Below are 26,285 nucleotides of genomic sequence, written 5' to 3'. Positions count from 1 at the left end.
GTCACGTTGCCACGCTGGAGAAGCTGCGGCTGAGTGGGATCTGGGCTCTGCCACCCCTGGCTTCTCCCCACCAGAGTCGTTGAGAAAGAACAGGAAGTGCCCACAAAGGGTCTCTCTGTGGGTCTGATGCCCTCAAAGGGCTCCCAAGCAGAAATGTGACCTTTTTTGCTTTCATCTTTGTAGCCACCAATGATTAAAAACACCAGCTCTTTATAATAGCAAACATTTGTCTGGGGCTTCCTACGTGCCAGGTAAAAAGTCACAGCTATGGGGCAGACAACCACTATTGGTCCCATTTCACAGATGGGAAAACTGAGGGGCCAAGTGGTTAAATGCCTTGCCCCAGGTTAAGCGTGTGGCAAGGGGTGGAGCCAAGTCTTGAACCCGGGCAGTCTGCAGCGAGGGTACCTGTTCTCCACGAGACCACACCACCAATCACCATGGGCCTGGAAGTTCGTTCACTTGTTTGGTTGTTGCAGGAGTCTGGGGTGTATGGAGGAAAGGACCAGCCTCTGGGGTCAAGAGGACTGGAGTGGGGAGCCCAGATGTGCCCCTTGAGAGCTGTGGGACCTTGGGCAGATCACTCAGCATCTCTGAGCCTGTGCGCCACACTTCCTGTGGTGCTGGGGTATACCCCGGGTGGCCGTTCCCTCCACTGCCTCTAGCTGGCTGTTGAAAGACTGCCTCCTTTTTGCCTCTGCAATGTACCAGTGCAGGAGACAGGCCATGAGGGCTTGGAGGTGCTGAAGTCTGATGGGGAAAATCCCAGGGTGCCCTAGGAATGATGGAGTGGATGGGAACAGAGCAGGGCCCAGCGGAGGGAGCTGATAAGGAGAAGCTGGCACGGGAGGAGAGAGAACCTGGGCTGCGTCTCTGCACCATTAGCTCTCCCCGCAATGTTTCCCCCCTGCTTGCCGAGGCTATGATGCCAACCCTTGAGATCTAGGGTGGGGAGGGGCACGTGCCAGCTGCTCCAGCTGCTGATGGACCAAGGGGGCCCCTGGACTTGTCATAACTCCTCTTTAGATGCCACTAAGTGCCCCCCGTCCTGCTCACGGCTATATGCACCTCCTCCGCTGCTCAACAGTCATCCACCCTCAGCCTCTTGGAGACCAACAGAAGCAACTCCAGATGCCTCTGTGAGACTTCTGAGGCTCTCCAGTGGGGGCTCCCCATCTATGTATTTCCCTTTTATTTACATCAGGGTATAACATACACACAGGAAAGTGCTTCATCTAAACGGCCCAGCTTAGGGAATCATTACACAGGCATACGCCCCGCTGCCCACCCACCGCCCAGATCAGGATATAAAGCATTTCCAGCATCCCACGAGGTTTCCATCCACCAAGAGGGAAACGTGATTCTGACTTTTGAATCCACTTAAACTAGTCTTTCCTACCTTTGCTCTGCACACAAATAGGATCACACCTTCCGCATCAGGCTTCTTTCACTCAGCGAGTCACTGCTGCATAGTACTCCACTGCCTGGCTCGATCACAGTTTATTTACCCATTCTCCCATGGAGGGACATTGCAGAGAGTTGCTTCCAGTTTTTCACGATGACAAGTGGAGTTGCTTTGAACCTGACCATTCATTTCTTTTGGTTGTATTCCTGGGAGAGGCAGTGCCAGAGCCTCAGAAAGTCAAATGCTCAGCTGGAGTGGAGGCCGCCCATGTGGGTTTGCTTGGGCTGCTGTAACAAAATACCACAAGCTGAGTGGCTTAAAACAACAGAAGTGTATTCTCACACAATTCTAGAGGCTAGACACCTGAAATTAAGGTGTCACCTGAACCTTTGTTATCAATAATAAAGCTACAACTTAAAGAACGCTTAAGACAGAAGGTGACATGATAGAGTCACCCTGGAGCTAGGGTCCTGGTGTCTGAATCCCAGCTCTGTCACTTACTGGCTGTGGGACCCTAGGCAAGTCACTACCTCTCTGTGCCTCAGCTTCCCCATCTCTAAAATGGGGATGATGATAATAGTACCCACCTCGTAGGGTGTTTGTGAGGTTGAAATGAGTTAGTAAAGCCCTTAGAACTGGCAGGATGCACATGAGATACGAGGGTAGTGGAGATTATGTGCTAAGCACCTCACGTGGATGTTGGCCTTTGCCACGTTCATCCAACAATATTTACCAAACACCTGTGACAAGCCAGGCACAGTGCTGGGCTCTGGGGAGACAGTGGTGAGCAATCTGGCCAGGCCCTGTTCCATAGGGCTCTGGATTACCATATGGGTAGGAATATTTATTGCTCCCATTTTACAGGTGAGAAAACTGAGTCCTGGACCAGCTAAGGTCTTGAGGCCACATAACCAGAAAGCAGAGGAGCTGGTGTTTAAAACCAGATGGTCTGCACTCTGGACCACTGTCCTTTATTGCCTTTCTAATTCACAGCCCCAGGACCCAGAGGCCTGGAACTCTGCCCTGAATCTTTCTAGAAAACTTGGAAACAATTTCAAAACAGGGGTCTCGTCCTTTATCAAGACCACCTCGGGAAGACATGACTGTTTGGCTCTGATCAAATTAGGCCCATGTTGTGGTATAGCTTTCTATATTCACCATAAAGCTAATAAGCTAATAAATTAGACAGAATGAAACTATCATTGGGCAAGACTGCACACTAAAGCATTGCTGTAATTACCCTCACGGCCGGGGCCAATTTCTCAAATTTCTCCTTGGCCAAGTTTCCTCAGCTCACCGTGTCCCTAATAAGGCATAACTCACTCTGTAAACATTAAATTGACTTATTTATTTTAAATTGCAGTGGAACTGAAAACCACCTTGATAAACCTATTCTCATGCATCTGCCTTCTCATGAACATGGCCCAACATTATTTTTTAACAAAGAAAATATCTAGTCTGTTTTAGCCCTCTCCATCCTCCAGCCCAGCCTGGTTGATCCTCCCTTGTCACGATTCCAGCTTTAGAGATTTGACTCATTCCCCGGAGGCTAGCGGAGGTCATCTTCTACGTAGAAAGGTGATTCGTGCCTAATGAATAATAATAATAGTGCAAACATTTATGGAGTGTGTATGATGTGGGTACCATGTGCTGGGCCCTCTGTTATGATCTCCATACACTTGAATTTCTTTAATTGTCAGATAAGTCTGCGAGGGCCGTCCTTCATGAAGCTCTCTTTGCAGATGAGGAAACAGGGGATCAGAGAAGGGAAGTGACTTGCTTGAGGCCACAGAGAGGATGACTTGGAGCAGAGCTGGGACCCAGGCAGGGTGGTCTGAGGCCAAACCTTGGTTCTCAGCACTGTCCTCTCCCACGTCTCAGCAAACTGGCACCAATGCTGAGGATACACCAGGCCTGGGAGGGCAACTAGGAATTCTGGCTGCGATAAGACACATTTCTTTCTTTTCTTTTTTTTTTTAACTTGTGATACCTTTTTATTTTTTTTAATTTTTTTTAACTTTAAAAAATTTTTGGACAATTTTTGAAGGTTACTTTCCAGTTATTACAAACGTTGGCTATATATTATTACAAAATATTGGCTCTATTCCTCACGTTGTACAAAACATCCTTGAGCGTATCTTACACCCAATAGATTGTACCTGCCGCTCCCCCATCCCTATATTGCCCCTCCCCATTCCTCTCCACTGGTAACCACTAGTTTGTTCTCTACATCTGTGAGTCTGCTTTTTTTGTTGTTATATTCACACGTTTGTTGTATTTTTTAGATTTCACATATAATCAATATCATACAGTATTTGTCTTTCTCTGTCTGCCTCATTTCACTTAGCATAATGCCCTCCAAGTCCATCTGTGTTGCTGCAAATGGCAAAATTTTGTTCTTTTTAATGGCTGAGTAGTATTCCATTGTGTGTGTGTGTGTGTGTAGACCACACCTTCTTTATCCATTCATCAGCTGATGGACACTTAGTAGCTTCTGTATCTCAGCAGCTGTAAATAGTGCTGCTATGAACATTAGGGTGATGTATCTTTCTGAATTAGTGTTTTTGTTTTTTTCAGATATGTACCCAGTAGTGCATTTGATGGGTCATACGGTAGTTCTATTTTTAGTTTTTGGAGGAACCTCCATACTGTTTTCCACAGTGGCTGCACCAATGTACATTCCCACCAACAGAAAACACACTTCTTGAGCTGTGGGAGGTACTCACAGCCTAGGGGGGTGGGGATTGGTGACAGGGAAGATCTGGACAGACAGACAATGGGAACTGGGGACCCCAGGAGTGCACAGGTATCCACCTGGCCTCCTTGATGGAGGTGCAGGAGGGTAAGGGGCTTGAGCAGTTTATCAGAGACCATAATGGGTCGGGGAGTGGGAGATGACCAAACAAAGACACAGGGGGAAGGCATCCTGGGCGGAGGGCACAAGCAGGACCAAAGGCCAGGGGTGCATCCAGAGACCTGTGGCTGGAGTGAGGGTGGGGAGTGCAAGAGTGCTGTGTGGGAGGAATCTTAGCATCAGCTAGCGTGCGCCCTGGTCCATCCACCATCTCCCAGGCTGTTTCCACTCGGCCCCAAGGAAATGACACCACTGTAAGCTGGGAGCTGTCTGTAAGCCGGCACAAGCTGGTCCATCTGGAGCTACTGGATCCAAGAAAAGAGGGAAACTCTGGCCCCGGGCAGGAAGTGCAGCTGCACTGGAATCCAGGGTTTCATGATGTTGTTCTCCCCAGAGATGAACTGGGATCGGCCCAGCTCCTGGGCACGTTATGCCAACTCCCTGAGGCCAGCTCCTCGAGTGTGAAACGGGAGTGGTGATGGGGCTTTTATCCTCAGCCTGAGCTCTCTCCAGACCTGCACATCCAGCCCCTTATCCGACTTTGCTCTTCGGATGTCTCTCAGGCAACTTAAACTCAAACTGGACTCACGTGGTCCCCTCTCAGCTGTTTCGTGAAGGACCCCACCATTGCCAGCTGCTAGAAACTTGGGAAATATCCAGGTGCCTCTGTCTCCCTCACTTTCCACGTGCAATCAGCCACTGTGTCCCATCCCTAATACCTCCTGAATCAATTCCAAGATAGCTCATTTCCCTCTATTTCCCCAGCTAGACCAAGCCAGTGGCATTTCTCATCTGACAGCATTGCAGTAGCTTCCAAGGTAGTCTGTCCATCCCCGCTCTTGACCTTCCTCTTCCCATTCTCTAACTCGGCAGAGTGGAAAATGCAGACTAATCATGTCATGCCTCCATCCTCCCCCTCTACTCTCTTCAGTGACTGCCACTGTTCTTGAGAAAAAAGCCAAACCCTTTAACATGACCCAGGAGGTCATGGCCCGACCCTAACCTTCATCACCTTCCACATCTTGTATTACTGCCCCTCGCTCCCTGGATCTTCCCTCACTTCTTTAGTGACCATCGATCCTCTGCCCTCCCAGGTCTTTTGCACATCTGGTTCCCTTTGCCTGGAACCCTCTCCACCTGCCCTCCCCCACCACCTCACCTGCCAAGTCCTGTTCTTTCTTCTGGCCTCTGTGTTCATGTCCCTTCTTCAGAAAACCTTTCCTGATGTTCCAGTGCAGCTTAGTCAGGTCCTCCCATTGTCAATTCTAGGAGTGCCCTGGATGTCTCGTGAAATTCATCACACTGTTAATTAAACATGTATTTAGGTGGTTAGTTCCAATCCTGTCTGGAGTACTAGAAAGTAATCTCCATGAGGGCAGGGATCACGCCCGTCTTGTTCACTGTTGTCTCTCTACTAATTACTCCACGTGCCATTGAGTGGAACATGGTAGACACCCAATGTAGAATTGTTGGATGCATGGACAAATGGATGGAGGAATGGTTGGGTGGATGAGTGAATGGTTAGTTGGATGGATGGATAGACAGAAGGATGGATGATAAACAGAAGGGTAGATGGATAGATGATGGTTGGAGAGACAAATGCAAATGGATGGATGCACTGGAGGTTTAAGGAGATCCCGTGTAGAAGCCCCCAGCATAGTGCCAGGCACAGAAAAGTTATGCAGTGTTTGCTAGGTTGGAGCCACGCTCCAGTGTAGGGATTCCCGCTTGCCTCTCAGGCTCACTCTCTGGAAGGCAGAGTCCCTGATGGGAAACCAAGACCCACAGCCAGTCGGAGACGGAAGTATGACAGAGGGCAATGGGGGTCCTCATCCTGTGCCAGCCACCGGGGCTGGGCTCTGCCAGGCAATGATGCAGAGCAAGGGGGTAGAATGCCCGGGAGGCCTTGGGCCCTGCCGGAGCAGAGCCGTCATCTGTCCTCTCCCTCCCAGCAGGGGCATGGTCCTGCCGGAGCCATAGAGCGTGAGTTCCAAAGCTGAACATGGAGGAATGGGGTCTCTCCTGCTGCTGCTGGGGATGGCATCCCAGTGCCTTCCAGAAACCACAGCTGCCTTCCTACCCCTTGCTCAGAGACCGAGAGGGTCCTTCTCCTGCTCAGAGCTCTGCACAGACTCTCCTTTTTGTCAGTTGTCCTCTCTGACCTTGAACAGTGGCATGAGCAACTCTCTCACTATCTTGTGTGCGAGCCCTGCCCCTCCATTCCATAGTGGGTCTCTGTTACTACCCCTAATTTTAATGTGGGGAAATAGAAGCACAGAGTGATAGAGTCACTTGCTCAGGGTCACACAGCTAGTCAGTGGAGGAGTCAGGATTCAAAGCCAGGCTAGAGTCCACGCTCTTAGCGTTGCCATCTTTGGCATCTGAAGTATTCAGGCAGAGGCACCTGTGGTGGGTCTGGAGGATACGTGGGGAAAGGTAACCTGTTACATGGAAGAACTTCCTCAGAGCCAGGGGACGGGCGTGTTGACCATAGATGGCTCTTCCCAAACCAGGACTGTGGGTCACACCACACCCAGTTGTTGGCATTTCCTTGGGTGAGTGTAACTATTACATGACATTGCTGTGGACATGAGGGAGAGCCCTTGCCCCTCCCTCCCAAACACAGGTAGAGGGACAGTTGCTTCTTTCTTCATCCCCACTTTCCCAGCACCACCACCAAGAGCTCATCTCCTCCTTACACTGGCGATTAGCAGAAGGAACAGATGGTGGAGGCTTTGGTTGAAAGAGGTGTGTCCATGAACATTCACCAGGCTGTCCGGCCACTGCTCACTTTTGCGAGCTTTGCTTCTGCTGTTAAGGGGTGTGTGTGTGTGTGTGTGTGTGTGTGTGTTTTGTTAAACAGCACTGTTTCTGTTTCAGCCTTGTTGAGAATCCAGGATGCTTATTTCAGAAGCTTAAACCCAGGGGAGCTTGAAGTGGGGACACACCCTGCAGGTGGCTGCCACTCCAACTCTTCCATGGCAGGATCAACTCTGAGCATCTGATGGTCCCAGTTCTGTCCCTCCCTGGCTCCTTCAGTTTCCCCTGTAAGTCTTTCCTCTCATGGGGCCTCACTCACAAACCAGGACTCAAGGACAAAGCCAGCAATAAACAAGTTCTGTTTGACTGACCCTGAGGGGTTTTTAATTAAAAAAAAAAAAAAAAGCTTCAAATTAAATCACTGACAAACTTTTGGAATTTCACACACAAATCTTTATTTTTGGCTTCTCTTCAAAAAACGATGATGTGGCCTTTTTACCAGTTATCTCCAAATTATAGCAATTGACTGCCATAAGTAGTAGCTGATTTAAACCAGGGAATGACCTCTCTCTTCCTCGCAGTCCACACCACTCTCTGGTGTCTGAAGCTGTATCCATTAGAATTAGTTTTGTGGCTACAAGCCACAAAAACGCAAAATAAATGTGTCTTAAATTAGTTAAAAATTTAGTCTTCTTTCTCCTAAGAGTCCCATGTAACACCTCCAGAGCATGTAGGGAGTTCCATGGTGTCAGAGACCCAAGCTCCTTCACTTTTGATGCTCTACTGTGTGTGACCGCCATTCTCAAGGTTGCCTCAAAGTCTAAGAAGGCTGCTGCAGCTCCAGCCCTGGGGACTACATTCCAGCCAGGAGGAAGGGGGAAGAGGAAGGAGAAGGACGCACCACCTCCCTTAAGGACCCTTCAGGAAGTTGTACATAACACATTTACTTACATCCCATTGGCCAGAATGTAGTCACAAGGCCACCCCCTCCTGCAAGGGTGGCTGGGAAACGTAGTCTTTATTTCATGTAGTCCTGTGTCCAGCCATTAGGGCTTCTATTGCTATGAAAAGAGAATAACTGTTGAATTGTTGAGCTTTCTTACACAGACCCTAAGTAAGCCCATGAAGAGGAGACCTTGTCTTTGACTTTGTCTCTCAGCTTCTGTTACTGCAGTGGTAATTTACATACTGTTGTTCATCTCATAGAGCTGCTCCGAGGAATTCACAAGGAGGTGATGAATGTAAGATTGCTTTGTTTATGGTCTGTCTCCCTCAACTAGAACATCAGCTCCATGAGGACAGCGACTTTTGTCTGTATTGTTCACAGCTGTGTCCCTAGCACCTAGGGCAGGCCCTGACACATAATAGGTACTCAGTAAAAATATACTGAATGAATGACGGTATGAACAGATATTCCTTGTATGTCTTCTATGTGCGAGGCACTGTGCTGGGTGTGAGACAGAGCAGGGAACAAGAGGCCTTTCAGGTTTCATATCCCCATGGCATCGAGCCCAAAGCTGAACACACTAAGATAAATACCTATTATCTTGGATGGGATCTCGGTGCCAGTGAGAGTCCAGGCGTCTTAATTTTGTTTTGACAAAGAGGCTGATGGGAGAGGCTGCCTGGCTTCTCTGTCTCCCATCTGCCAGCAGCCCTGGGTGCCCTGGCCTGACCTTCCCCCTCCCAGCCCCACGTTGCTCAGGACAGTAAAACATAATTGGCCTGCCCTACTTTTTAAGAGAACCCAGATTGAAGGATTGGGTTTTTTGATGGGCTGACCTGTTTAAGAGCCTTAAGAGGACGCTGGGAGTTTCAATTTTCCACTGCCAAAGCAAGGCTGTTTTTAGCTCAGCTTTGATGAAACAGCAGGAATCAGGTTTGGCCCTGGGTCACCCATCAGCTGAACTGGTTGGGAAAGTCCTCCTGAGGGGCTCCAGGCTGAGCTGCAAGTTTGCAGGGAGAAGGAAGGTCTGCTTTATTCAACCGGGGTAATTGGTCCTGCTCTGAAGCAGCCCCAGGGCCATCCCACAGGAGAGAAGGAGTACTAGGCCACACTCAGATGCTTGGCCTTCCTGGGCTCCGGGAGCCAGACAGACCTGATTCTCTACCCCAGCTCTTTCAGGCATTAGCTGTGTGACCTTAGACAAATTGCTTGGCCTCTTTGGGCCTCAGTTTCCTAACCTGTTCAGCGGGGTTCGTCATTTTCATCTTGCTGGGTGATTGTAGGCACAAATGACAGAATGTCGGCTGGCTGCCATGTCCATCTCAGAATCTGAGGGTATTTCCCCTGACCCTCTCCCTGCGGGAAGCCAGGCTGACTGACAGCCACACTGGAGGGGTACACCGGCTCTGGCCCCAGCAGGTGAGGCTTCTCTGAATTGCAATGCTTTGGCAAGCTGTCTGCTTTTCTAAGGGTAAAGAACCATTTCTTTGAGCCTCTTTTCTGATCCTTTTGTCAAACTGTGGTTGAAGAGATTGGCCTCTGGGCCACTGTGGTCCCAATATTAAAGGGACCCATGTGATAGATTCTTGCTGGAGTTCGCTTCCAGGAAAAAGTGGTCCCTGCAGATGATGCGATCTGCTCTTGGTCACCAGAAAGCACAGCCAGGCTATGCACCCAGGGCCCCATGCTGCCGCCCTCAGCTGGCAGGAGGCCTGGAGCAGAAATCACTGCTCTAGGGCCTTAGAGGTCCTGATCATTCTGCTTCCCCTTTATGACTCTCCAGCCTGCGGGAGTGTGTTTCCATCCAGCCACTGACCGCTGACCGGGGGAGGGAACTTGCAGAAGCCCAGAACCTAGAAAGGCAGTGAGCACGGGGGCTCAAGGCATCCACTCCGGAGCCCGACTGCCAGGGTACAAGCCTGAGCTCTGACATCCTCTGGCTGAGTGACCATCAACAAGTTCTAGACAACATCTGTGTTCCTCAGTTTCCTCCTCTGTGAACTGGGCTGTTAATCCTAATACCTACCTCACAAGGTGGTCGTCAAGACTGATCTTTGCTGATGGGGTAACCGAGGCACGGATGTGAAATTACTTGTCCCAGATCCCTCGACTATAGCGCATTAAAGCTGGGAGCATCTGACACAGGAAGCTCTATTAGTTATTATTACTACTATTATTTTTCTTACTTCAGAGGGCTTCTGTGAGGGTTGAAAGGGATCAGTGTTCCACGTGCCTCCCACAGGGTCTTGCACACAGTAGGTGTTCAACTGCCACGCAGAGATGAGCAAGGCACGAATTGTCCCCTAGAATCTCTTGGTCCAGTGGCCTAACCCTAGCCTTGCACACAGTAGGGGCACAGCCGTGTTCACTGAACAAGATCAGGGTGGTCACTCGTGCCGGGAAGTACGGGGAACCCTGGGACAGCCATAGTCCACACCTTCCCTCTCCCGCTGAAGGCCGGCTTGGTTCCAGTGGGCTTGGCATCTTCCTGATGCCAGCTCTCACCCACTGCCAAGTACAGAAGCAAAGACGGAGAGGCAGACATTCTTGTTAAAAAGCAAAACACCCGCAGGGTTAGAAAGGAGGCAGCGGGCACAGCTTCGTGCCCTCAGCCTTTCTGCCTCGCTTCTAGTAGGCTCACTGCCCAGCTTCCCTTGTCCGAGGTCCCTTTGGCCCACTGCCTGGTTTCTAGTTCCCCACCACCCAGTGTCTTTCTCCACGGGGCACATGCCGCATGCCAGGTGCCTGCTGGGCCTGGGGTGGCATGGGGTGTTGACAAGGTAGAAGGAACGTCCTGACCCCTTGGCCCCTCCGCCCTTGTCCACCTCCCAGCCCAGAGCCTGAGTTGAGCAGGCTGACTGTGAAGGGCTAAGTGGATCAGTCGGGATGCAGAGGAGAGAGCGGTTTCCATGGCATTTCCATGGCAGCGGCAAGAAGCTGAGAAGAGAAGCCAGGAGGGGAAGGGGAGGGGGAGAGAGGGGGAGGGATCACCATGGGAGGAACAGGGGAGGGGCAAGCAGCCGGCCAGAGGGGCAGGGGAATGGGGTCAACAGAGAGACGGGGAGGTGGGATTGGGATTCGGGGCCTGAGGCTCAGTGTGGCAGCTGAACAGGGTGGGGAGGGCCAGGAGGGATGGCACAGTGACCCCCATCTTCCATCAACCACGCATCAACGAGGCCAGAGCAGTAGGGACCAGTGAGCCACAATGTCAGCATCCAGCATCCTGGTGACTAACTTCCTGGCTTGGGTAATCTAGGGATCCCATGCTAGGATCCCTAGAGCTAGATGATTTCCTAGGAATTCATCTTCGGAAGATAAAATTTGATTTCCAAGGGGCGTTTTCCCACATTAGAAACAGGTCACTCCCTGTTTGCCCACTGGGAAATCCCAGCTGCCATCTCTGGAGCAGCGCTCTGGGCAGGAATGAGGGAGGCCCTTCCACAGTGATATTGTTTGAGCCTCAGAACAAATGACTCACTGTGGCTCTGCTGCAGAAGCTAAGGACCAGAGAGGCAAGGGACCTGCCTGAGGTCACACAGCCCTAGGAGGCTGAGCTAGATTTGGATGAGCATCCCCCCTCCCCAGTAAGTTCCCATCCGGCACAAAGGGTCCCTTCTCAGCATGAAATTCTAGGACCTAGGAGGATGCATCTCAGGGGTGGGCCAGCAAGTCAGCGGAGGGGCAGAATGGGGCCTCAACTCGTCCTCAGCCTAGCTGTCAGGGTAGTGAGTAATTGGGCCCCAATTACAACACATTAATGCCAGAATCGCCAATCCACAGATCTGGGGCCAGGAGCAAGTCCTGCGATGAGTCTGAGGTTCCCTGGATGGGGGAGGGGAAGACCAATGGAGGGAGGGGGTTGGGAAGGGCGCTAGCCTGTTCTGGAACTTCTCCCCCTTGGCCGCCCTTCTCTATTATCTCCCCTCCAACTACCAGCCCCACATTTAATTGGAAGCCACAGATATTTCATACCTACTGAGTGGTTTCATGATGGAAACCATTTTCAGGTTGAAAAGGGGGATGAAAGTCACAGTAATGGCTTTTTTTTTTTTGAACTTTTTTTTTTTGGCTACATTGGGTCTTCGTTGCTGCCCTTGGCCTTTCTCTAGTTGCGGCGAGTGGGGGCTACTCTTCGTTGCGTTGCGCGGGCTTCTCATTGCGGTGGCTTCTCTTGTTGTCGAGCACAGGCTCTAGGCACACGGGCTTCAGTAGTTGCGGCACGCAGCCTCAGTAGTTGTGGCTCGCGGGCTCAGTAGTTGTGGCGCACGAGCTTAGTTGCTCAGCGGCATGTAGGAATCTTCCTGGACCAGGGCTTGAACCTGTGTCCCCTGCATTGGCAGGCGGATTCTTAACCACTGTGCCACCAGGGAAGTCCCCACGCTAATGGCTTTTTAAAGGTTCTGGGGGGGAAAAAAAAGAGTTCAGGCAGTTTCTGAAAAGAAGGGGAAAAACACACAAGGTAGAAGCTCTCAGTGCTGAGGGAGGGGCTCAGCTCCTAGGTAAGGGGGATTTTCGGCTGCCCCATGTTCCCTGCCCAGAGCTCCCTCTCCCTCCGTCCCCTGCCTGGTTCGAGACAGCCTGTTCACCTCTAATTGGTGCTGCTCATGTGTCCTCAGGTGAGCCCACCACGTTTAGACTGGCCAGACCTTTGACTGGCTCCCCAGCCAGAGGGGATGTCTGGAAGGTGGTGGGGTCCCCAACTGAGGGCTCCCAGCCCCATCGAGAGGTTCTGACATGTCCTCCTGCTTGGCTCGGGGAAGAAGTTGGACCCACACTCTCCGGCTTTGTGTCGTAAAAATAGCACCAGGTTTTTCTGGCTCTATGAGACCCTGACTCATCGAGACTTTGGCTCGTGGCGATCCCAGTGGTAGTTCAGTGAACACCTATTATGTGCCCCCCATCCCCACCTCATGTGAGGGGCTCTGTAACACCATCACAGTCCTCAAACCATGCTGCAGGGGGTCATCTGGGTCTATTTCCCAGGGCCCTTTCTGGGTCACCTGGCACAGGTGGCCTGGTCTCTCCATCCTTGACCCGCTGCTGACTGCTGTCTGGACCAAGGCAAGTCACTCCTCTCTCTAGTATGCTCGTTAGTTAAATGGAAGGTTGACCAGCATCCTGATTTGCCTGGAGCTGAAGGGCTCCTGGGACAAGGAATCTTCAGTGCTAAAACCAGGAAAGTCTTAGACAAACCAGGACTTGCTAGCTGGTCACCCTAGTTAAGACCAGGCTGGACTGGAAGATCTGATATGAAAGGAGCAAAACTCCCAGCCTCCTCCACGTGCACCCTGTGCCCATAGGATGAATCCATTAATTCAAGGGAGAGTTTCCTTCCTCTGCCAGCATCTCTGCCTGGTGCAATCCCCAGAGCTGCACACCTGCCTGGGGAATGTCTCCCCAGTCTGCTCCTGGACAGGGCTTGCTGGAGGAGAAAATCTAAGGATTGGCCCAAAGGAAGCGAGGGAATCATTTCTGACCCCTTGGGGTTGAGACTTCTCTTCACAGGCAGCTTCCCCAGGAGTGTATTAACCAGGGGAGGCTCAGGTCTTACCATTTCAGGTGACTTTAGCCAAGTTCACTCCAAATGGGATGAGACCATTTGCCCTGGATCTAAGTCTAGTCTCTGGGTCCCGCTTTCTGAGCTGATCTTGAGGGTAGACTCACTTCCAGGAGACCAGGAAGGATTGAGAACACATCACCTCTTTCAGAAGCTGGGGGACGGGGAGCAGGTACAGGTGTGATCCAGGAGGGCAGAGTGGGATTCAGCATCAAGTCAGTGTAGAGTGAGGGTGATGGAGGCCACGTGGCCAGCTTGGGGCAGGCCCTGGGGGATTCAAGGACCCATGCAGAGCTGCAAAATCTATCCATCTCAAGCAAATTCCATTCAACAATATTCATGAGGGACATACCATGGGCCAAGGCCTTCCAAGCTCTAGGATCTGGCTGGTTTGGTGAAGCCAATGGAAGGGGACCTCCCAGTGTGTCTGGTGGGGGAGGGCAAGGTTAAACAGATGGATGGACCCAAGGCAAGGGAGGAGGGCTGAGAACCTGAGACTTGGGGCCTGCTGACCAGCAGCAGTAGCATCGCCTGGGAGCCTGTTAGAAATTTTCAAGTCCCTCCCCAGAAACCTACTAGAACCTGCATTTGAACCAGATCTTCAGGGGATTCTTGAACACATTCAAGTTTGAGCCTTATACCCCAGCACCTTCCCAGGGTGTCCTGTAGAGGATCCCATCCCGAGATAGGGTCTAGGTCTAGACAGACGCTTCCTTGCCTGTCCCCAGGTGCTTTCCAAGACCTACTGGCTGCCACAAATGCTACCCCCAGTAGCCACTCCATTTCTGAGTGCTGGGGGCGTTCGTGCAGCCATCCAGGGCCTGTGAAGGAAAAGGGCAGCCAGGGAGGGGAAGCAGCTGGGGCTAGCTGTGCAGGTGCACACCTGGGCAACTGGGCCAAACAAACAGACCTGAGCTGCCCACGAGCTCCCAGCCAGGCTCTGCAAACTGCACAGGTGCGAGGGAGGGGGAAAGGCAGATGCCTCAGCCCCCACCCCCATCCTTTGTCAGAGAACAGCACACCTTTTTCAAGTGTCTTGTTAGCAAACATCCCAATAGCACCCAGGGCTGCCAGACTTCACGGCCATTTTTTTTTTTTCATTCTACAGCTTGGCTTGTGTTGTTTTTCTTTTATTTATTTATTTATTTATTTATTTATTTATTTATTTATGGCTGTGTTGGGTCTTCGTTTCTGTGTGAGGGCTTTCTCTAGTTGTGGCAAACAGGGGCCACTCTTCATCGCGGTGCGCGGGCCTCTCACTGTCGCGGCCTCTCTTGTTGCGGAGCACAGGCTCCAGACGCGCAGGCTCAGTAGTTGTGGCTCACGGGCCCAGTTGCTCCGCGGCACGTGGGATCCCCCCAGACCAGGGCTCAAGCCCGTGCCCCCCGCACTAGCAGGCAAACTCTCAACCACTGTGCCACCAGGGAAGCCCCTTCACGGCCATTTTTATTAATTCTGTCTCAAGACTCTGCAGAGGTGGAGCGGGCTTTCTGTAATAGTTGCCCCGGCCTCATGGGGCCATGACATTTGAACTTGGAGAGTAAGCAGGTGTTGGAGGGAGGGAGAAACAAGATCCAGGCCTCAGGGAACGTGCCAACAATCAAGGAACCATGGCAGGCGCAGGAACAGTAAAACTTCATTACTTTCCACTTGAGAGCTTTCCAGCAGGCATCACGGAAAGCTGGGCAGGCACTAGGCTAATAGGATTGCAGGGGGTGTGTTTAACCTACTTGCTAGAATGAACTATTTCCAGGCCCCTTAGAAGCTTCGTTTCTATGCAAACAATGGTTGTACAAATGAAAGGCTCTCTCATCTCTTCATTAAAGCGGATCCTCAAAGGATCAATTGCTACTTGAATCTTTTTCATTAGCCCAGAATGAGGTACTGTCTATATAAATGAAGACCTTTGCATGACAAAATGCTTTTTAAATAGGGTAGATTATAAAAGTTTGGTTCTGACAAGTCTTCTTCAGCAAATTCACTTGATGAATTTTGCCGAAGATGTGAGGCCACACACCCCTTTCTTCCCTCCTTCCCTCCCTTCCTCCTTTCTGGGTTTGGGGCCAGATCAAGGAGGGGCCTACAGTCAGACTGAGCTTGGGCTTGATCCTCCAGTGTATGGAAGCCACGGGAAGGTTTTAATTTGGGAAAGGACAGGCCAGATCCTCACTGTGAGAAGGTCGCTCTGGCAGCAGGGTGGGGAGGGGATAGACTGGAGGGCCTCAGGCAGAGAGACATGGCAAGAGTGAAGACAAAAGTGGAGCAGTTCCAGACAGAGCAGGGTCAGTAGAGTGGAGGGAAGGAGCTGACCACTGTGTCCTCTGTCCTGCCAGCTCCCATCCCCCGAAAGAAGATTAGAAGAAAAGAGGGTCAGAGGCAAATGTCATGCACACTTTTCTCTTAGAGAAATCCCATAGCCCCCACCCTTCCTCCCCAACCTTTTTATCCACATGGCCACACGATTCCCACAGGACTTGTTGTCTGGGCTTGGAGCTCACCGCGGATGGAGAGAAGCATTTTGATAGTAGGGATGGAGAGAAGCATTTTGATAGTAGGAATAACGTCATGGAGAATGAGCTCCTTCTCAAGGAAGCACCCCGAGCAGAGCGTGCAAAGGCAAAAAGCCATAAAAAGTGGAGAAGTCCTCACTGTAGAAAAGAGTTGAGCAACGTCTTCATGTTAAAATAAGCCCAGCCATGCCACTCCTTGGTATGAACCCCAGAGAGATGAAAGGATACGTTCATACAAAGACTTGTCCGCATAGGTTCATAGCAGCTTTATTTGTAATAGTCACATAGAAAGCAGCCCAAGCATCCATCAGCAGGTCAGTGGATGGATAAGAGGGGCTATGGCCACGCAATGGGAGGCCACTCAACCTTAAAAAGGAATGGACTATTGACAAAGGCAACAACATGAAAGAATCTCAAATAACAGTGATGAGTGAGAGAAATCCAACAAAAATAGGACATGCTCCGTGGTTCAATTTATATGAAACCCTGAAAACGTGATCCTAGGAAACAGTGGCGGAAAGGGAATCAATGGTTGCCTGGCATTGGCGGCAGAATGGGGGGATTACAGAAGGACACAAGGAAACTTTTGGGGGCGATATGTTCATTATCTTGATGGTGGCAATGGTTTCAAGGGTGTATACATATGGCAAAACCCATCGAATGTGTAAACTTTATGCACAGTTTACTGTTTGTCAATCAGACCTCAATAAATCTGTCAACAAATGTTTTGGTTAAAGGCAAGGATCCCAGGAGGCATAGTGTAAGGGCAAACTAACCTAACACGTTGCACTACCCCCAAGACATGGCAGGATGAGATCGGTGCTTGTTATGATGACCTTGATCCGGGGTCAACTTAACTAATGTTCAGCTGATTTCTCCTAGGAAGAAGGAGGCATATATGTAGACTCAACTAAAAAAAAGGCACCGTTATAGTGATGCCTGACGGTCCCCAACTTACGATAGTTCGACTTAACAATGTTTCAACTTTACAATGGTGCAGAAGTGACATACATTCAGTAGAAACCGGGCTTCAAATTTTGAATTCTGGTCTTCTCCCGGGCTAGCCATACGCAGTGCCAGACTCTCTTATGATGCTGGGCAGGACAGCACGCTCCCCACCAGTCACAGGATCACGAGTGTAAACACAACCGATACATTTACAGCCATGCTGTACCCAGGTAACGATTCTGTTTTTCACTTTCAGTATAGTGTCCAACAAATTGCATGAGATATTCAACACTTTAGTGTAAAATAGACTTTGTGTTCGATGATTTTACCCAACTATAGGCTAAGGGAAGTGTCCCGAGCACAGTTAAGGTAGGTGAGGCTAAGCTATGATATTCAGGAGGTTACGTGTATTAACTGCATTTTCGACTTATGGTATCCTCAATTTTCAACTAGTTTATCAGGATGTAACCTCATGGTAAACTGAGGAAGATCACTATTGTTCTGTCTTCTTCCACGTTAGGTACTCAACACCGTAAACATGGTAGATGCTTAATAGTTTGTTTTAAAATTTTAATACATTCATGGTGCAGGGGGAAGAAATCTGACAAGCACCTACAGCGTGCCAGGCTCTGCTCTGAGTGCATTTGCATGTCATTAATTTAGGTTTCAGGTCTCAGCAAAAGTCACTTACTGGATCATCTGATTTGCCGACAGTACAGGAAAAGTAACTCAGAGATCCGTTCCCTGTTTCATCCCAGCCCCACCCTCTGCTCCCAAGTCCACGATCTCCAGTCTGGGAGAATCTAGGACTCTTCCCAGTGGAAAGACAAAGTCAGGAAAGGAAAGATGATCAGAGGCTGTAGAGTCGTATCAGGTGTGGGGAATGTGAATACAACTGGCTCAGCAAACTCCAGGCATCAGAATTAAGGGGCCCACTGGAAGCTGGAAGAAGGGAATTTAGGAAAATAAAAGACCATCCCTTCTCCCAGCAGGGAGGAAACATGGCTCTCAAAACCTGGAGAGGCGGCAAGGCTCAAAACGCAAAGATGCCCAAGAGCAGTGGAGGCAACTTCCAGTCCCAAGGGACTCAAATATTTGCTGGGAAAGGAAGATCTGACTTACAGCGTGGGGATGGCAGTGGGTTCCAAAGACCTCTCCCGGGCTCTGGCATCCATCAGGCTCGGTTTCGAATCACAGCACCCACCTGCTCACTCTGTGACCTCCTCACATTCCCTCTTCTCTGGGTGCCTCAGTTTCCTCATCTATACAATGGGGATAATAATATCATTATTGCTATAGAATACATACCAGAGCAGGTTTTATATACTGCATTATAATGGGGTAGTGTCAAGGATCCAGGGAGATAGGCTAAAATGCTTAACACGCCTCTCATTGTAAATCTCTATAAATATCAGCTCCTTCCAAAGGCTGTAATCCCACAAGGCAGATAGTATAACACCCAGTTATCAGATGGAGACACCGAAGCCCAAAGAAGCCCAAGGGCCTTACCCAACCTCCCGCAGCTAGTGAGGTGCAGAGCCCAGACCAGAGCCCAGGGCACCTAACTCCTGGCCCTGGTAGCTTCTGCCGCCCTCATTCATACAGTGAATATTCTCTGAGCACCTACCACGTGGCCAGGCTCGCCTTCAAGTAGCTCATATGCTTCTCTGGGAGGGAAGACAAAAGGGTACCAAGGTAGCGTGATATGGATAGGAGGTGCTCCCAGACAGACACAGCCCTGGGGAGGTGGAGAGGGACTCTGTCTGCACAGGGAGCGGCAGGCAGTCAGGGCAGCCTGCCTGGCAGAGGCAGCATCTGAATGTAAAGCCTTAGGACCACTATGTATCTAGTGATTCTAGTCCATTGGACTTTCAAGCCACACCATTTTGGGCTAAGCCCTTGAATTATCCCACGTAATCTTCTCAATTATCTGATGGGGAGGGATCATAAATGGGGAAAGTGAGACTCAAATGCTAGGCTTTGAAAGATGGTTAGAGGCTTGCTGTGTAGATAAGCAAGGAAAAGTGGTCCAAGTAGAGGGAACAGCCTGGGCAAGGAGGCCAGAGGCAGGAGACAAATCCTTGGCATCTCTGTGTCTACCCCTTCCCCCACCCCTAAGGCTCAGCACAGGGTGTGGTACACAGTAGGTGTAAATACTTGTGCTGAGTGTGGACAGCCTACAGTCCTGGCCCTGGGCCTTGTGAAGCCCCAGTGACCAGCTCTTGCCTGACCTCACCTGAGCCACGGGGACAGCCAGTGGGGTCTCCGCTATCTCTGTGCCCAGATTTTCAAAAACACGATTACTCGCCTGCCCTTCAGAACCGCTGTCAGTGTCGGTAAACTCCAGCTGCTAAAATGCATTACACTGAACTCGCCAGAAACCTTTGCCATTATTAATAGTTTATCGATTGCAGCCCCTGGCTGATGAGAGCAGGTCTCCTCACCCTCCGCCCCCTCGGGGCCCTGCTATCTGCGGAAGGCCTTCTAGCCAGCGTGCAGATCAATGCCACTCAAATCCGGAGAAACGGGGTCTCTGGGCCACTTAATCCACTTCAGAAGGATGACACTGAAGGCACAAGCTCAGACGAGGTGCTGAGAAGAGGCAGATTGGTCCAAATCAGAGCTGTGACTGGAAGCTCTTGGATCTGCAGACAAGAACCAGAATCTGCCTTGGGGTGGGGTGGGGGATGGGGGGCTGCATGGCTCGCAGCAGAGGGAGGCTCACACCATAGCCTCCTGGAAGGTCTCACCATCCACCCACTTAGCAACTATTGACTGAGTACCAACCATGATGGCAAGCACTGGACCAGGCCCTGGGATACACTGGTAAGCGAGCTGGATGCAGACCTTGCCTTCACGGATTTTATGGTGCACGGTGTGGGGGAGGAGGACATTCGTGAGTTACCAACATGTCATTAAGTTACAGTGTAGACAAGAACGTCTCAGGAGAGGCATGCAGAGACCTGCTGTATCAGTTAGCTATGGATACATAACAAGCAGTGCCAAATGAGGATGTTTAAAGCAATGTATTATAGCTCACGAGGTTGGGGTGAGTCCAATCCCGAGTGTGGCCTTGGCTGGACCAGCTGGGCCAAGTGGGGCCTCCCTCCACTTGCTCTCAGCCTCCATCAGAGGCTTGTTCTCAGGACAGAGGCAGAGGGAGAGAGAGAGAATTCTTTTGAAACTTGGAATTTGCACATCATCACTTTCACCACATATTATTGGTCAAAGCAAGTCACGAGGCCAAGAATGGGGGAATAGACTCCACTTCTAGGTGAGAGGAACTATGAAGGCACTTTGCAAGATACAGGGAGGCTGTTAATCCAGGCCATCAATGCAATCAATCTACCACAGCCACCCGGTCCAGGTGGTCACTTTCTAAGTGACCTTTGTAACTTGAAGGATGTAGCCAGGGGAAGAAAATGCAACATTCTCAGGAAAACAGAATGTTGCAATCAAAAGTGCTGAATCAAAAAAGATGCTTGGCTCAATTCACCTAGGACTGTCACCTATGAGGGATCCTGGATGGGGTTCTGGAACAGAAAAAGGACATTAGTGGGAAAACGGGTGTAATTTGGATAAAGTCTGGAGTTGCGTTAATAGCGATGTATTAACACTGGTTCTTAGTCTGACAAGAGTACTATGGTCTTGTAAGGGTTAACAGTGGGGGAAATAGGGTGAGAGGTGTTTGGGGACTGTATTCTCTGTGCAACTTTTCTGTAAATTTAAAATCATTTAAAGTTTCTTTTTGAAAAAAAGGAACTTGGCACATTGGAGGAATGGAAAGAATGCCATTGTCGCTGGAGGATGGGGGAGCTGGGATATGGCAGGAACCAACTGTGCTGAGCCTTGTTGGCCCAGATAAGGATTCTGGTCTTTATTCAAAGAGCAGAGAGAAGCTTTTGAAGGGCTTTAGGTAGAGGAGTACCATTAATTCCATTTGCATTTGAAAAGATCTGTGGTCTACCTTGGTGCACAGATCAGGAGGGAGATTAGCAGGGGCAGAGAAACCAGTTAACTATTCATCCCATATTCCAGGTGAGAAAAGATGTTGACAGTGGAGATACAGGGGAGAGGATGGTTCAGGACATATTTAAGATGCAGAACATCCAGGACTTGGTCACTGACTGTGTTTGGGGATTATAGAAATGGGAGACATCAAGGATGGTGCCCGAAGTGTGGCTTGGCCCTCTGGCGGAGAGCAGGACCATTCGTGGAGGAAGAAACGTCCGAGGCTGTAGAAATAGTCCTAAGCAAAAAACCGCCTCCTTCATAAAGCACCAATCTAGATGTCCCCTGAGCTGTCTTCTATAGCACCCGTGTTGTGTCACCCAAACATATGGCTGGTGTTACTGTCACCAGAACGTGAGTGTAGTGATTGCCTAAACACGTCACCTGTGTCCCTAGCACAGAAATACATCTTCTGCATATATCACCCTATGTGACGGTTACCTGTTCATTTCCACCTGTGTGTCAACCATGTCATTATCTGTAGCTGCCAGCTCCATGTGTCCCTGGAGCCTGTTTCTTCACAGAGCTGTCACCTGAGCATGTCACCTGTACACCTGTCACCTACGCAAGGCCTTTAAGAAAGTTGCCTCTATAACAGGCACCTATGAGTGTCACCTAAACATGTCACTCTAGATGACTGTCATTCAGCAGCCCTGCCCAGTAGAGAGGCTATTTTTTATTTCAGTCTAGCTGAGTTACAAACAAAGAAGATAGTTCCCAGAGGGGAGACAGTTCCCTGCTGCTTCCGCTGTCACGGTGTTCTTTTCTTCTGAGATGGGAGGCAGCATCTTCCCCACAAAGTTTCCTTGATGAAAAGCTTCCCGTTCTTTAAGTCCTTTTGTGACGGTCGGTAGACCAGATGTCAGCCTCTGTGTATTCTATGGAAATGAAGGTGTTTGTTTATGCTAATGTAAGCTGGGCGATGGGAGGGAAGGAGGCTCTGTTAGATGGGCGGGCTTCCTCCATGAGACCGGAGATGGAGAGAGAGAAGCTGGGCGCCCAGGTGTGTGTGTGTGTGGGCACGGAGGGTGGGGGACAGTGAGTCACAAGAAAAAGTAGCTGGAAGACAAAGACGGGGGTGGGGACAGCTGAAATGAAAGGAGAGAGGAGTGACTCTGAGGTTAGATTGCTCAGTAGAAACAGATGGAGAGAGAGGCTTAGCTGATGGAGAGGGAAATGTGTTAGCTATGGGGGTGGGTGCGAAGAGCAGAATTGAAGGAACCCCCCTTCTTGGCGGCAGGGCTGGTGCAGGCGTCCAGGCCTCCAGAGCCTGTGCTCTTAGCCAACGCCCTCGTCCTCCACTGGGGTTCTGATAGGACTGCTGGGCCAGTTTGGTGGGTAGAGCACTATGCTTGGCATTTACTAGGGTTCCATGAACATGAGCTTCTTCCCCCGGGTTTCTGCTGTGGCATGAGAACCTCCAAGACCCAGACACAGAGACCTCACTTTCTTTAAGTTGTGGCCAGAATAGGCTCCCCTTCGGCTGCATGATGAGGCCCAGAGAAGGCCGGGACTTGCTGGAGGCACACAGATTTCCCTGATGCAGCAACAACATAGCTTCTGAACTCCAGGTCAAGGCTCTTCCCCTTCAAAGTGTCCAGATCTCACTTACCAGGAATCCCCTCTCCCTCACAGGGCATCACAGGATCCAGGAACAACAGGTAACGGTCCTGCGACCATTTTAATGTGACATTCCTGCTCACAGAGGTCTTGCAGTAACATCATCACATTTAATCCTCACTGCAGTCCTGCAAAGCATCAGCTCCATATTCTAGATAAGAAATGGAGGCTCAGAGACAGCATGGCTTACACAAGGTCACACAGCGTACCAACAGTGGGGGCAGGATTTGAACTTGGCTCTCTCTAACCCAGTGTCAGAGAGGAGTGAGGAAAGAGCTGCCCCAGTGACATTTCCATGGAGAGAGAGAACAACAGACCAACTCATTTTTTTTTTTTTTTTTTTTTTGTGGTACACGGGCCTCTCACTGTGTGGCCTCTCCCGTTGCGGAGCACAGGCTCCGGACGCGCAGGCTCAGCGGCCATGGCTCACGGGCCCAGCCGCTCTGCGGCATGTGGGATCTTCCCGGACCGGGGCACGAACCCGCGTCCCCCGCATCGGCAGGCGGACTCTCAACCACTGTGCCACCATTTTATCGTGGTCTGACCCTGTAGACCCTGTAGAAGGATCTAGAACAGAAATCATCAAACTACAGCCTGCAGCCTGTAAACCAAGAATTTTTTTACATTTTTAAATGGTTAGAAAAAACTGGAAAAAGAGAATAAGATTTCATGGCACATGAAATTGTATGAATACAAGATTTGATGATTATAGATAAAGTTTTATTGGAACACAGCCACGCTGGTTCACTTACTAAGGGGGGCTGCTTTTGCTCTACAAGAGCAGAGTTGAGTAGTTGTGACAGAGACTGTAAAAACAACAAAGCCTAAAATATTTACTCTTTATTTTTACTTTTTTATTTAAGACTTTTTTATGTGGAAAATTTTTAAAGTCTTTATTGAATTTAATACAATATTGCTTCTGTTTTTTTTTTTTTTTTTTTTGGTTTTTTGGCTGCGAGGCATGTGGGATCTTAGCTCCCCGACCAGGGGTTGAACCCACACTCCTTGCATTGGAAGGTGACGTCTTAACCACTGGACTGCCAGGGAAGTCCCAATATTTTACCCTTTAGAGGACATGTCTGGAAGAAGGTTTGAGGGAGCGTCTCCTGTCCTCATGGGTCGCCTCCTCTGAGAAGGCCTCTTGACCACCTCGGGCAGAATCAGCTGCTCCCCGCTCACTCTACACATGGATAAGCTCACCCTTTCCCATGGGATTTGGGTTTTTTTTTAATGAAATATAGTTGATTTACAATGTTGTGTTAGTTTCAGGTGTACAGCAAAGTGATTCAGTTTTATATAGATAGATAGATAGATAGATAGATAGATAGATAGATAGATACTCTTTTTCAGATTCTTTTCCATTATAGGTTATTACAAGATATTGAATATAGTTCCTTGTGCTATACAGTAGGTCCTTGTTGGTAATCTATTTTATATATAGAAGTGTATATATGTTAATCCCAAACTCCTAATTTAACGCTCCCCCCACCTTTCCACTTGGGTAACCATAAATTTGTTTTCTGTGTGAGTCTATTTCTGTTTTGTAAATAAGTTCATTTGTGCATTTTTTTTTTTTTTTTTTTTTTTTGTGGTCCGCGGGTCTCTCACTGTTGTGGCCTCTCCTGTTGCAGAGCACAGGCTCCAGACGCGCAGGCTCAGCGGCCATGGCTCACGGGCCCAGCTGCTCCGCAGCATGTGGGATCTTCCCGGACCGGGGCACGAACCCGTGTCCCCTGCATTGGCAGGTGGACTCTAAACCACTGCGCCACCAGGGAAGCCCTGTATATCATTTTTTAGATTCCACATATAAGCAATACCATATGATATTTGACTTTGTCTTACTTCACTTAGTGTGATAATCTCTAGGTCTATCCATGTTGCTGCAAATGGCATTATTTCTTTTTTATGGCTGAGTAATATTCCATTGTGTGTGTGTGTGTGTGTGTGTGTGTGTGTGTGTATACACACACCACATTTTCTTTTTAACATCTTTATTGGAGTATAATTGCTTTACAATGGTGTCTTAGTTTCTGCTTTATAACAAAGTGAATCAGTTATACATATACATATGTTCCCATATCTCTTCCCTCTTGTGTCTCCCTCCCTCCCACCCTCCCTATCCCACCCCTCTAGGTGGTCACGAAACACCGAGCTGATCTCCCTGTGCTATGCGGCTGCTTCCCACTAGCTATCTATTTTACATTTGGTAGTGTATATATGTCCATGCCACTCTCTCACTTTGTCCCAGCTTACCCTTCCCCCTCCCCGTATCCTCAAGTCCATTCTCTAGTAGGTCTGTGTCTTTATTCCCACTTTGCCCCTAGGTTCTTCATGATCATTTTTTGTGTGTTTTTTAGATTCCATATATATGTGTTAGCATACGGTATTTGTTTTTCTCTTTCTGACTTACTTCACTCTGTATGACAGACTCTAGGTCCATCCACCTCACTACAAATAACTCAATTTCGTTCCTTTTTATGGCTGAGTAATATTCCATTGTATATATGTGCCACATCTTCTTTATCCATTCATCCGATGATGGACATTAGGCTGCTTCCTTGTCTTGGCTATTATGAATAGTGCTGCTATGAGCATTGGGGTGCGTGTATCTTTTTGAATTATAGTTTTCTCTGGATATATGCCCAGGGCTGTGTTTTCTGGATCATGTGGCAACTCTATTTTTACTTTTTTAAGGAACCTCCATCCTGTTCTCCATAGTCCCATGGGATTTGGGGCATTGATCAGCTTCCCTGCCTCCTTATCCATCGGGATGGGGGGCGGTCCATGGAGACAAGAATTTTACTGTGTTTCTTCTCAAGTCTCCAGGGCCATGCATAAAGTGATAGCATGGCCGTGTGGAGAGAGGAATTCAGATTCCCATCCTGGCTCTTAATAGCCATGTGGGGGGGGGGCAATTACATCCCCTCTGGAGTCTCAGTTTCCATGTTTATGAAATGGGAAGAGCAATTCCTGTGGCGGGGGCAGCTGTGAGGAATGAGTGAGCTGGTGGACTAGGTGACAGTTTTGAGCCTGAACCACATGACAGGCGCCTCAGTCCATGTCATCCTCAGGGGGTCCCTGGGAGCGGGCATGTCACCATCCCTGGCTCAGCAGCTGAAAGGAGCACAGATTCAACTCTAGTTGAACACACAGCCCACACCTTCATCCTCTGAATCATCGGGCACAGGGCCTGGCATACAGTCGGTGTTCCATAAATGTTTCTTCTGCGCCCAGCACAGCACGTGGGCATCGTATGGTGCGTCCAGGAGCGTTGTTGACAGAAGGCTGGATGGTGGGGCTTTGGGGCTGGTTTACTGCAGCGCTGTGACTGCCAGCCCCAGGCCAGGGACCCTCATCCTGCGCCTCTGCTTCCCCGCAGGCTGCCCGAGGTCCGCATCTCTGACAACGGTCCTTACGAGTGTCACGTGGGCATCTACGACCGCGCTACGAGGGAGAAGGTGGTCCTGGCATCAGGCAACATCTTCCTCAACGTCATGGGTGAGTGCAGGGCTCTTGGCACTGGCGTCACTGTGTGCGTGCACGTGTGCCTGTGTGTGCGTGTGTGTGTGTGTGTGTGCGCGCGCGTGCATACGTGTGTATGTGTGCGCGTGTGTACCCACGCACACAGAGGGGCTGTCCTGGGAAACACCTGCTGTGCTGGCACTGGACCCTCT

The 26,285-nt window shown here is 49.9% G+C and overlaps 1 protein-coding gene across 7 annotated transcripts in view; it reads left to right on the top strand.

Annotated features, from left to right (window-relative positions):
- Positions 1–26,285, top strand: part of IGSF21 (immunoglobin superfamily member 21) — a 269,749-nt gene that overhangs the window by 203,609 nt on the left and 39,855 nt on the right. For all 7 annotated transcript variants that reach the window (XM_060310412.1, XM_060310420.1, XM_060310418.1 and 4 more), the window contains one exon: positions 25,991–26,109. In XM_060310412.1, coding sequence (XP_060166395.1) covers positions 25,991–26,109 — 119 coding nt within the window. The remainder of the gene's footprint in view (positions 1–25,990; positions 26,110–26,285) is intronic.

The sequence above is a fragment of the Globicephala melas genome, chromosome 1 (assembly GCF_963455315.2).
Source record: "Globicephala melas chromosome 1, mGloMel1.2, whole genome shotgun sequence".
NCBI classification, from domain to species: domain Eukaryota; kingdom Metazoa; phylum Chordata; class Mammalia; order Artiodactyla; family Delphinidae; genus Globicephala; species Globicephala melas.
The sequence above is the reverse complement of the archived record's forward strand: the minus strand, read 5'-3'. Positions and strand labels throughout refer to the sequence as shown.